Source organism: Mus musculus, chromosome 10 (assembly GCF_000001635.26).
Source record: "Mus musculus strain C57BL/6J chromosome 10, GRCm38.p6 C57BL/6J".
Classification (NCBI taxonomy): domain Eukaryota; kingdom Metazoa; phylum Chordata; class Mammalia; order Rodentia; family Muridae; genus Mus; species Mus musculus.
The window spans coordinates 53,271,511-53,284,606 of record NC_000076.6 but is presented as its reverse complement, the minus strand read 5'-3'; the positions used below and the strand labels follow the sequence as shown (position 1 = coordinate 53,284,606).

General features: G+C 38.8%; 1 protein-coding gene and 1 long non-coding RNA gene across 5 annotated transcripts in view; one reads left to right on the top strand and one right to left on the bottom strand.

Moving 5' to 3' along the window:
* Positions 1 to 11,166, top strand: part of Cep85l (centrosomal protein 85-like) — a 106,443-nt gene extending 95,277 nt beyond the window's left edge. For 3 of the 4 annotated variants that reach the window (XM_017313744.2, XM_017313743.2, XM_006512494.4), the window contains 3 exons: positions 663 to 770; positions 3,027 to 3,258; positions 6,363 to 11,166. In XM_017313744.2, the coding sequence (XP_017169233.1) occupies positions 663 to 770; positions 3,027 to 3,258; positions 6,363 to 6,526 (504 nt within the window). In that variant the 3' untranslated portion in view covers positions 6,527 to 11,166. The remainder of the gene's footprint in view (positions 1 to 662; positions 771 to 3,026; positions 3,259 to 6,362) is intronic. The other variant, NM_001204983.2, reaches the window with a different exon arrangement.
* On the bottom strand, positions 920 to 4,337 carry Gm19395 (predicted gene, 19395). Its single transcript, NR_038015.1, has 3 exons — positions 4,204 to 4,337; positions 1,898 to 2,169; positions 920 to 1,171 (listed from the first exon to the last, which is right to left on the bottom strand). It is a non-coding gene; the product is annotated as a predicted gene, 19395 (long non-coding RNA).
* Positions 11,167 to 13,096: the final 1,930 nt, after the last annotated feature.

The window sequence follows — 13,096 nt, the reverse complement described above, 5'->3', positions numbered from 1 at the left end:
ATTGATTTCATGGTCTAACCACAAGGGGAAGGTTGATAGAAATACCTAGGAACCCTACTAAATATGTAGTTTATGGAGGTTCTTTCTGGAGTGTAGAATAAATAAAAAGCAGGAGTCTGCTGGAGTGACTCAGGAATTCCTAAGGCATCTCTGTGCTGCTTTGTCATATGCAGGACTTGTTTGTTTGTTTGTTTTATAGTACTAGCTCATCTACATGATATATAATTTTATAATGGAATAAGGAGATTAACTTTCAGAGTTTCCTGTGGCTCTGAGTTGAGGCTTACATTCACTGCTCAGGACAGTATACAAAGAAAGCAGAGCTTAGCTATTAATGATAAAAAGCCATAAAAATGTAACAAAGTATTGCTTTATTGCCAACACACTTCTAATGTATAAAAGACCAATTAATAAAATAAAAATTATTTATAGCATAGCACTAGATAGAACCTCAATTTGATATGTTTCACACACACTAAAATCTCGCTGTTGCTTCTCTGTTCTTTGGATCTAATGTAATGGCAATTCCATCACAAAAGGGACTGTGTGTGTGTGTGTGTGTGTGTGTCTGAAAATCTTAAGTACTCAGAATGTGCTAGAAGAATTGTGCCTTTTATGTGTGAACGTACTTGCTTTATGATTTGCTGTTGATGTTGTTTTAGTCTATGCAAGGGAAACTTTGTGAAGAGAAACTGACTGCGCGGAGTACTGTGGAAGAGCTAGGAAGGAAAGAAGGAAGCCTCCAGAGGTTGACAGAAGCGCTGCTTGAAGTGAGTAGCAGCCCCAACTGCCTGAAGGGCGAGTCTCTGCTTCTTTAAAGTCAGTGCTCACTTTGTACAGTAGGTAAAGCAAATGTTCACATTGGAGGCTTGACTTTGATGTGCTAATGACTTAAATTCATTACGGCCCACAAGGAAACTACAACACACAGACATGCCTTTATTCTTCTTGGGCTTCCCCGTACATTAGAATTCGGTTTTCATGACTTAACTAGATAAACTCAAATGTACACATTCACAGAGTCCCAAAGTGAGCAAATAAAGCCTAGATTGAGCAGAATCAAAGTCCTCTGAAGGTCCTCAGGGGATTGCGGTGCTGCTGCAGGTCACACCTTCTCCTGAGTATGAGCTGAAGTACTTGACCCATGTCTAGGACATGTTATATATGGTACCTAGGTTAGACAAAATACTGAAGTGAATGTCCTGAAGTGGGTGGTGTTTTCTTATAGAACCACAATATGATTATCATGCTCAATCAAAATAATGATTCCTTGATGTTTGATAATCTGTATTCTTATTTCCCCACTTCAAATACTTTTGCAGAAGGTATGGAAGACATTATCCTAACTTTGAAGGACACACATTGCATGTCATTAGTTTGCTTTAAAAATCCAAGGTTGTGTCTTCTCCTGTGTTACTGTCTTTTGAAGAAACTAGAAGCTAATTAGTCTTGTAGACTTATAAATTGTTACACATTTAGATTTGTCCATTTATGGTACATTTATGGTACCATTATAGGCTTCCTTAATGGTAGGTACCATTTGTCCTTTACCCTCTTGAGTTTCTAGTAAGCTAATTATTAGAGCTACAAGCTACATGAAATTCATGTCAGTTGTTTTTACTATTTTGTATTGCTGATATATTATACAATAGTTGATTATCCTGCTCTAAATGGCATACATTTATTAAAGACTAAGCTCTTTAGGTTAACGTGGTGACAGCTTGGCTTTTCTACTCTATAGGTATAGCCATTACAAACAGCAGGTGATCTGTGGGGCTGGGTGCACATGCAGTTCCCAGCATCTGTTTCCTTGGTGGATTTAGCTTCTATCAAAGTTCATTGCCTAAGTAGATAATGTAAACATGTTAGTTTTTCACACTTACTTCATTCCATTTACCTTTATTATTTAGCATTCTTTTTTCACCTCAGTCTATTTGCTTATTCTTAAATACAGTTCCAGTTGGAAACCCTGTTCAGCTCACTTCTCAGTAGCGTATTTCAGGGTGAGGAGGGAAAAGGATCTTGGTGATGAGGACAGCTGTCACAGTATAGTGAGTCATGACTCTATGGTGCTCTTTGCAGCTCCAGTCGATTCTGAGAGGAGGCTGTTTCTCTCCCCTTCGGGTCATAGTTATATTTCTTTGTATGTTACATTGTAAAATCTAATTCCTGTGAATATCATAACATACATACTTTTAAAAATTAAAGAAATGGTCCCAGTTATATACAGTGGAGTCTCTGGTTATGTTAAACACATTTCAGGTCATTAACTCCATGCCCAGAAATAAATAGTTAAATAACATGAAACAAACTTAGTATATTTTATAGACTTTTTGTCACATTTTGGACTATTTTGAGTTTTTTTGTTTTGTTTGTTTGTTTTACTGGTCTTTGCTTGTATATTTTGGTTTCTGTTTTATGGGAGGGTTTTTGCTTTATTTCGTTTTGGGTTATGTTTCTTGTATTTTGCTTGTTTGATTTTTGGTTTTTTTCCCTGTGTTTTTTAAAGAGAGAGAAAGGAGTATCCAGGTGAATAGGTGGGGCGGGGAGGTGGAGAAGGGAAAGTGATCAGAATATACTGCACGAAAAATGTTTGTTTGTTTGTTTGTTTGTTTTTCCATAAAAAGAGGAAAAAATGATTCCAGTATAATTAAGTAACTTCACCTACTTAGCATCACAGACTGAGGTTTAAAGTGAAAGTGTCCTTGTACTTTTCATTCCAAGTGTGTGTGTGTGTTACAATGTGGGGAATGTGTACATAGGCCATGGCTTGTGAGGCTGCCCTCGTGTGATCACTCCCTCTGTTTACTGTGGGCATCTGATGGCACAGAGGAGTCAGCTTGTAAATACAGATCAATGTTCTTCCCCCTACTGAATGTGTGCAGCTGAATTTGGTTAAAGTAAATATACTATGATGTTTGATAATAGACTTGTTTGTAGACTTCAGGAAAAATGTTAACCTGTATGACTTATTAATACCTTTTCTCTGTTCTAACAACTGCCTTTGTTTTCTTTATCCACTGTAGAACCAAAGACAGATGGGAGAGACGTACTCTTTACTGGATCAGGGCCACGAAGCAGAGCAGTCTAGGCCACAGACCATTCATTCTAAGTGGCCTCTCTTTGATTTGACTGTGATTGATCAGCTGTTCAAGGAAATGTCATATTGTTTGTTTGACTTGAAAGCATTGTGTAGTATTCTTAATCAACGTGCTCAGGGCAAGGAGCCTAACCTCTCATTGTTACTGGGAATCCGATGTAAGTGGCTGATGACTTGTCTCTACTCTGCCTTTTCCATGCTTGATAGTATGCCCTCCTGTCCAAGACTTACAAAACGGTTTTAGTTTTACCCCTTACAGTCTCATTATATAAAGTTACAGAAACCAGCAGGAACATAGCTATAGAATGCATAGACATGTTTCCAAAACCAACTCTATGAAATCACAAGTTAGCAGTGATTTCCCAGTTACTCTTCTAAAAGTGACAGTTCCTTCTGTTGCTTCTTTATGGCATTTGCACAGATGAGTGGCCAGCTGTGTATCAACTGCTAGAATATTTGTAAGATAATACTGACTGCTTTTGTATGCATTGTGTGTCCTATGGCTGAATGCGGGTGCCAGTCATTTCGTATGAGCTAGATTCTCTCCTACAGATGTGCTTGCTGTCTTTTTCCTATAAATTCTTTAATACCTTAAAGCATGTTATTTGTTAAGTGAAACATACATTTGTATTAAGCTGGGTCAGCAGAGATTTACCTTTACTTTATACACATGATTAAGTGTATGCTTGTAAAAGTCTCTGGTTAGTATTAGTTAATGAACACCAGACATCCTCAGCTGTCTGGTTCTACGGTAAGTACTATCAATGGAGATAATTAAACATTAGCTGAATTATTAGATCATTGCAGCAAGTGCTGTAGTTGATATGTGCTCAAAGAACAGTTGTAACGTGTGGAATAAAAATGGCTGAGACTATGTGGGGAAAGGCTGCCAAGGCTTCATGGAGTAGCTGGTGGTTGACAGAATCTTAGAGGCGTGCTAGGTGAATATTGACACTTTGGTTAGAATGAATCTCTTGGAGTAAGAAGTTCACACACAAAAGACTTCAGTTATTTTACAGTCTACATTTCAGTACAGCATTTACTAACCTTTACATTTATAGAACTATGCAAGTATGAATACAATGGAGATTCAAGACTCTTACCCCTTTTCCTTCCTCTCCTCAGGTTCAAACTCTGAATCCTTACATACGTTTGTCCAATCCGCTACTCTGTCAAGCAATGAATTCTTTTGAATTGCTATCTCATGACTCCTTCTGTTAACTATTGGCAGACTACCCCACTTTTCTTAAAATTCCTTGCTTACTTGGCTTTTATGACATCATTCTCCCTGTTCTACGTCCACCTTTGTGATGACTGTTCATCCACAATATTCTGTGGACTTCTCTGCAATGGTCTTACTGTGTTTGAGCTGAACATGGTGGTACATGCCTTCAACCCAGCACATGGGATGCAGAGGAAGGAGAATCTCTGTGGGTTCAAGGTCACCCTGGTCTACATAGTGAATTACAAGATAGTTAGAGCTATATAATGAGACCCTGTCTCAAAACAAATCATGTTGGGGTACACAAGAACTATTAGTCAGTGGATATTTTTATTGGTTTCTATCTATGTTTAGTCCTATTCTCTCTGAATACTTGTTTTTCATATATTTTTATGGTATTATCATACCTTCCCTCCATATATATATGTATATACATACATACATACATACATATATATAATATTATACTCTGCCTAAAAGGTATCTTTTGTCTACTGATTAGTCATATCTCTTTCTCCTTCTCCCCCTCTGCTTCCCCCCCCCCCACCACATACACACTTGTCATAACTGACTAGCCCCCTCCCCCCCTTTTCCCCAATTAACCCTGTTCCTCACTTTAAGTAGCACCACCATACTCTACTGGCCTTTTCCTCTGTGCCCTGTTCCCAGTTTCTGACCCTCAAGTTGGCGAGAGCTGAGCTCCACAGTGCTGATGTTTATTCCTGCCAGTTACAGCAGGCCTAACCCAGGCTTCCATACCCTGAACTGGACTGCCTTTCTGTTGCCCATCTTGGTCATCTTCTTTCCCCACTCACTTTTCATGTTCTTGCCAGTGTCTTGTCTAAACCACAAGTTATTTTTCCTAATGAAATCCCTGTTATAGAATGGATCCTACCTATCTCTGTAGCTTACTTCTTATGACTCTTGCATGTAATTTATGTTCAACTGTTTAACCGTTGCATACTAGTCTTAAAGTTTCTCGGACTAGCTTGTTATTTTCTGCTTTCATGGACGATCAATAAATAGTCCCCACCATATCTCTGATTAGGTCTGTACCAGTGTGTCTTGTGGCTAGTAGTGAGTCATCTACAACATACACTGTGCTCAATTGTTTATGAAACTGAAAGGCACTGAGCACAAGTCATTGACTTCTCCATCCAGCAGCACACCTTGATCATGGAAAATGTTCATTACTGTTTAAAAACAGTTATTTTGGGGCGAAGAGATGGCTCAGCAGTTAGGAGCACTGGCTACTCTTCCAAACATCCCAAGTTCAATTCCCAGAAACCACTTGGCTCACAACTCAAAGCCTCTTCTGGTATGTCTAAAGAGAGTGACAGTGTACTCACATCTATAAAACAAACAAACAAACAAACAAACAAACACACACCCAGTTCTTTGGTTCCTGTGCCAGACAAGTGAAGGTAGAAGAAGTTTGTTTCAGTTTTCTTACTTTTGTTTTGTTTTGTTTTGTTTTGTTTTGTTTTGTTTTGTTAGGACACGCTTACAAAGAGAAGGTACAGTAGATTAAAAGCCAGCTGACTAGAGCCTCACCCTTGTTTAGACATTGGGCCACTCTCCATAAACTTGTTTCAGTTGTTTGGGATGATAGCGTTCCAATACTCTGGTTATATATTTTTAAACTAATATCTACATGCCATTAAAAACTCCTTTTGTAATGATAAAATTTAGACATTTTCTCTCTCTATGCAAATAGTTTTCATTTTGTCAGTTGAGACAAATAAAATACTATAGTGGAGCTCGGAAAGAGATATGAGAGTAGGTTCTTTTACACTTTGGTAACTTTGCCACGCACCAAGCTTGCCAAATTTGTATATGCTATATAGATTTAATACATTTTAACTAACAGGTATTTGAAGACTTATGGATAAGATCTATTTAATATAAAATAATGTATAATTTGAACTTAGTCTTGCTAGTATTCACTGTACAATATCATGTCTCTATAGTGAAGGTGAGAATCTTAAAATGTCTGTTCAAAAAAGTGTAAGACTTCCTCTCCACACTTTCTTTACACAGCAATGAACTGTTCAGCTGAAGAGACTGAAAATGACCACAGCCCAGAAACGCTCACTAAAAAGCTCTCAGATGTGTGCCAGTTACGGAGGGACATTGATGAATTGAGGACTACAATATCAGACCGCTATGCTCAGGACATGGGAGACAACTGTGTTACCCAGTGATCAAGTCTTGGTCCACAGCAACAATGATCCATTATGAAATGCTGCTGTGTTGAATCCTTTGTTTCTCTTTAGGATGCACAAGGGAAAGATGAAGCTCCTTGCCATGCACTTCAGCTTTGTTGTTGTTACACATGCTTTCTGAAGGAGGTTTTAAAGGGACTGATCAAATCAGGCAAACACATCACGTTACTAAGGTCTGCAAGAAAAAGAACAAAATAACCTGTATTTTCAAACTACTGATTGTAGGACCAAGCTGTGAACAGGGCCCTTCAGATAAAGGTGTAGGACTTCCTTTACTCCTATAGTTTTGTGTATATATATGTGAGAGCTCATTCATTCTCACACTTGCTCACTCGGTCGGTCAGTCGGTCGGTCGGTCTGTCTGTCTGTCTCTGTGTGTGCATGCCCATTCATGTGCATTTGCATATGCATGGACTTTATCCATAAAATAATAGGATTTCAAAGGTCAAAGCAAAGCTTTGAAAGAAACACACTATTAATTCTTCATTTTGTATAGAAGCATGTATTACATTCTGGAATTTTTATTGGCAGGCCCACTAGATCCAGTACCAAGGTGGTATTATAATGTACAAGGGTAGCAAGCAAAATCATTTGTGTTTTAGAAATTGACTGTACTGAGCTGTGCGAAGGAGAAGTTGGCTTGATGTTGGCACTGAAGACAAACCAGCTATTTTTTCCAGAGTGGTTATAGATTGTCTTAGCAGTATGAAACTTTAATGTGATGATATTTCCATTGGCAATGCAATTTATATATATAAGAAAACCTAAGTAATGCAATTAATTTCAGCCCTTACTTACTATTTGCAATTTTTGTTTATGATATATATGTAAGTAGAGCCATATATAATTAGCTGAAGGCCTCTGGGGCTTCCAATGACTATTATAAAAAGAAAGATGGCAATGTAATTCTGACACAGTTGCTTTTTATTCACACTTCAGCATTTATGTTTGAACAGTGTCATGCCTGAATTAGAGTTGAACTACTTACAGAGAAAGCATATGAATTAATAGTAGTATAAAACAAAATGTAAATCTCAACAACATTTTAATTTCTTTTATTATATTTATTACATCAGTTTTTTCATGGAGTATGGAATTGCTTAGGTTAGTTCATCTGGAACACAGGGTACCACTATGAAGCTCAATTTCACTTGAGCAGATAAACAGTCACCTAAACTTTAAGTAAGTATTGTCTCATATCATTTTGTTTGTTTAGAAAGATTAGGTATTTTACTGCAGCCAGATTTCATTACAATGTTTTCAATATGGGCAAAGCATCACTCTATGAATTGGTTTGGCTGTCTTTCTCTCTCGCCCTTAATACCTCCTTCCTTTCCCTTTCCCTTTCCCTTTCCCTTTCCCTTTCCCTTTCCCTTTCCCTTTCCCTTTCCCTTTCCCTTTCCCTTTCCCTTTCCCTTTCCCTTTCCCTTTCCCTTTCCCTTTCCCTTTCCCTTTCCCTTTCCCTTTCCCTTTCCCTTTCCCCTTCCTTCCTTCCTTCCTTCCTTCCTTCCTTCCTTCCTTCCTTCCTTCCTTCCTTATTTTAATGCAACCCACTTTTCTTACACAGGACTATAGAGATGAGAGAGTAAAGGCCGTAGAACCTTTTAGTTGAGAATGGACACATACCAGTTTTCTTGCTAAACTTATTCTGGTGTAAAGTTTGCACCTAGCAAAGATTTTTCTTAATCTCAATAGGAAGACTTAGTGGGACAGACTCTTGAGGAGAATTCTCAGGAAGACACTCAGTCCAGAATGGGCTTGCTATCTGCAGTCACTTGATAGGTATATTTCAGTAGATCCTTATACTACATCATAGTGACAGATTTGCCTTCCATTTAGTGTTAAATCCACCCTTCTCTTCTTGGGATCTGGCTACTAATAAATCAGTGTATTGGGGTGATTATGCATTCCAGCTCCCTAACCCAGATAGGAATTAGCCACTTGAGAGTTTGGTTCTTTAGTGATGTGTTCATTGGATTTTAAGACTAGTATTTTAAGGACAATCAAGAAATTGATTGTTACAAAAATATATGACTTGCAGAAAGAATATCTGTGTAGATGGTTCAAGCTGTTAAGTCAGATACTGACATCTACATGACTCAACTGCAGTGTAGCAACTAACATACTTACCTTCTCTTTGGATAGAGTATCATCATCCTGTGTTGATTTTGACATAAAGATACCTAAGACTATAGCACTAATGAACAACCATTGCTGGTTTGTGTTAGCAGCTTCTTACATCTCCAAAGTCCTAGCTTTTAAGTTTATGTTTTGAGATTTTATAGTTACTGTTTTTAAAACAAATTTATGATCATATATTTTATTATGTGTATATATATGTGTGTATATATATATATATATATATACAAAAGGGTGACACACACACCTTTTTTTCTGACCACTTGCAATAAATAAAACAAGCTTAGTTTTGTCTAGCTTTCTAAAACTTAAAGAATTTAATTCACATATCTTAGAGTAAAATATTTAACCAAGAAATTAACAAAATATTACTGATACATGTCAATTTCTAAATTGTATAGCACCATTTAAAAGGCTTTCAGATAGTCTTGTTATATGGATTACAAATACTAATCTCTTATTCGAGTCTAGAATTAACAAAGGGCTTTGGCACATAGTCAGCTTTGGAGGGGATTTGGAGGAAACTGGAACTGGTTGTGTTTTAGTCAGGTTTTATTTTTCAGAAACATCTTTAAGATACACCTTGTTAGAACAGCAATAATCTATCACATTGAAAGCAAACATTTATCATTAGGTCAAGGAAGATGGCATAGCAATTCTACAGTGTTTTATCTCCATTTTGAAGTAGGGTGTAGGTTGAAGTTACTACAATGACATATGCCTAAAATAAAAAGGAGATTCAATTTTGAAGTAAATCTATCTGTAAATGTCCATACTAATGAATTTTGTTTCAATTATGCTTTTGTGTATCAAGCCTTTAACCTCCTAGGAAGTGTTAAATAGTATTTTACTTCTAGTCTGTTCATGCTGAGTCATTCTAACACAGCCACATAGAACACAGGTAGATTAATAGCTGTCATGGGGAAGACATGGTTACCTGTGCAGGTAAAATGAGCTGAGTCACGGGCATAATAATGCCCTGTCTTTGTATTTGACTAGGCAAAACTTAAAAGAATTTTATTTTTAAGAGCACAGACCCTTTTAATATTTGGAATAAGATTCTTGTCTAATGTTAACATTATTATATCTTAGTAATGATTGTGGGGTCGTAATTTTGATAAACTGAATTTAACTTTCAGTAGCTTGTTAGAAAAATCCAAGAGCTAGAACATATTGCTAAAATGGATATTGGACAGTTCTAACTTGGAAGCTCATGTCCAGTACCGTTCTTGTTTCTGACTCCGTGGGCATCTCTGCAAGGATATTTGTAAAAGGGACTGTTTCATTAAAGGGTGTTCTTTAAATATCAGTTAGAGTTCATTGAGCAGCGGGAGCTAACTAAGCAGCTGGGCTGTTTTGCATAGTACTGCTGAACTCAAGCATGCCTCTGGTTCTGCTTGCCGAAGCTCTCATCTAGAGTCCTGCCACTGCATCTGTAGTTACAGTGATAGGATGTTCTCTGAGTGAGCATGCATAGCAGATGACATTGGAACCACCTTCTGCCCCCCTTTGTTTCCATCTCTGACAGTGGTCAATAAGCCAAGAGAAATTCTCTATTGGGTATAAAGTCTAAACCTTTCAACTTTGCCCTCCCCCAAAACATTGATGGTAATTGCTGTATGAATGTATCATACATTTAATCATGAAAGGGAAGGATTTGAGATTTCTTATTTAAAGGAAATATTGAACATAATAGAATGTACTTTGAAATCAATAAGTCATCGGCAACACTGTTGCAGCTGCATACAGAGAGAACCTTTTGTGCCTTTGTGCCTGCAGTGTTTATTTCTCTTACATGAACTATAAGAATGTTGATTATTGCACCTTGTTCTTTGGTAAATATACTTAAGAATTTTTCTAAAAAGAGCCATTTCTTGTTAGATGATAGAGCTACCTTAGTAAACATGAGGGGATGTATCATATTTGTATGTGTTTGAAGCCTTTTCTATATAGAGAGCAGGAAATTCCTTTTAAATGTATTCATTTGTGTGTATGCGTGTGTTTATATATTATATATGTAGTTATTTAAGTACTTCTGTGCGAAATTGAGCATCATGTTGGCGTGGTGGCCAGAAGTAGTAAGGTGCTAGTTGGTCACATTAAGCACAGCAGAGTGTACAATCAGTCACTGACTGGTGGGTTTGTAAACTAGGTTCAGTTTTTGAACCACAGAATACCTCATGTGTAAATACAGTGTTCATGACTTAACTGAAATACAGTTATTGTAAAAAAAAATGTGAAGCCACTGGTTGGCTTATGCCTTCTGAGTTTTTGTTTTTACCTCCTTTTTGGAAAGGAGTTGTTTTTGTTTTGTTATTTTTTTAAATAGGGTTTACAGCTAGAAATTTGAATGCCAAAGTTCTATTTATTAAACTAAGAAAAAAGTTTTCAATGTTAATGGCTAGTATTTTTCCACTGGACTATTGTTTGTTGATGTTGGAATTTGTATTTACAGAGAAATAAATTTTTTAGAAAAATAATTGCTTTCATGGTGCCTAATGTTAATGGTATAAGGAGAGGTTCCCAGGACCCAACAGGGAGGACTTAGCTGAAATACCCAACAAAGGGGAGATAAGAGACCATATCTAGTGGATAGGCATGACCCCTAGTTGAGGGGTGGGGGCTGTCTTAGTTAGGGTTTCTATTCCTGCACAAACATCATGACCAAGAAGCAAGTTGGGGAGGAAAGGGATTATTCGGCTTACACTTCCATACTGCTGTTCATCACCAAGGAAGTCAGGACTGGAACTCAGGCAAGTCAGAAAGCAGGAGCTGATGCAGAGGCCATGGAGGGATGTTCATTACTGGCTTGCTTCTCCTGGCTTGATCAGCCTGCTCTCTTATAGAACTCAAGACTACCAGCCCAGAGATGGTCCCACCCACAAGGGGCCTTTCCCCCTTGATCACTAATTGAGAAAATACCCCACAGCTGGATCTCATGGAGGCACTTCCCCAACTGAAGCTCCTTTCTCTGTGATAACCCCAGCCTGTATCAAGTTGATACATAAAACCAGCCAGTACAGTGGCCACTCACCCACCTCAAAAATATTAATCCAGAATTTCACCTGTCAAAAGGGAATGCAGGGACAAAGAGTGGAGCAGAAACTGAAGGAAAGGCCATCCAGAGACTGCCCCACCTACGGATCCATCCCATCTGCAGACAACAAACCCAGACAATATTGCTGATGCCAAGAAGTGCTTACTGACAGGACCCTGGTATAGCTGTCCCCTGAGAGTCTCTGCCAGAGCTGGACCAATGCAGATGTGGATGCTCACAGCCAAACATTGGACTGAGCATGGGGACCCCAAGGGGGAAGTTAGGGCAAGGACTGTAGGAGCTGAAAGGGTTTGCAACCTCATAGGAAGTACAACAATATCAACCAAGAAGACTCCCCAAGCTCCCAGGGACTAAACTACCAACCAAAGAGTACACAGGGGTACCCATTGCTCCAGCTGGATATGTAGCAGAGGATTACCTCATCTGGCATCACTGGGAAGGGAGCCACTTGATCCTGTGGAGACTTGATGACCTGGGATAGAGGAATGCTAGGCTGCTGAGGGTGGGCAGGTGGGTGGGTGGGGGAGTCCCTCACAGAGGCAGGAGGCAGGGAGGAGTGGATAGGGGAATTGTGGAGGAGAAACTGGGAAGGGGAATAACATTTGAAATGTAAATAAAATAACCAATTAAAACAGAATGTATTTGCAATTCCAGGCTCTCTATCACAAGTTCTCAATGACAAGAGTATGTTGAGTTGACTCTTAAGTAAAAGCTTTCTATAAATACATAAATTAATCTTTGGCTAGAACACAAAACTTATGCTTTCTTTGTTTTGTTTTTTTTTTTTTTTTTTTTTGTTTTGTTTTTTCTGAGACAGGGTTTCTCTGTGTAGCCCTGGCTATCCTGGCACTCACTCTGTAGACCAGGCTGGCCTCAAACTCAGAAATCCACCTGTCTTTGCCTCCCGAGTGCTGGGATTAAAGGCATACGCCACCAACGCTTCCTAAGTCTGTCTTATTTGATTGACTAGTCTTCCCTCAAAGTCTTTAGGGAAAGGTGAAGGAATTTCCCATGGACAGATGGGATGCAGTCAAGTCTGTATACACTTCAGCTGCTAGAGCTGTGCCCCCTCGGGGACTGTGTACACCTCAGCTGCTAGAGCTGTGCTCCCTCGGGGACTGTGTACACCTCATCTGCTAGTGCAGTGCTCCCTCGGGGACTGTGTACACCTCAGCTGCTAGTGCAGTGCTCCCTCGGGGACTGTGTACACCCCAGCTGCTAGAGCTGTGCTCCCTCGGGGACTGTGTACACCTCAGCTGCTAGTGCAGTGCTCCCTCGGGGACTGTGTACACCTCATCTGCTAGTGCAGTGCTCCCTCGGGGACTGTGTACACCTCAGCTGCTAGAGCTGTG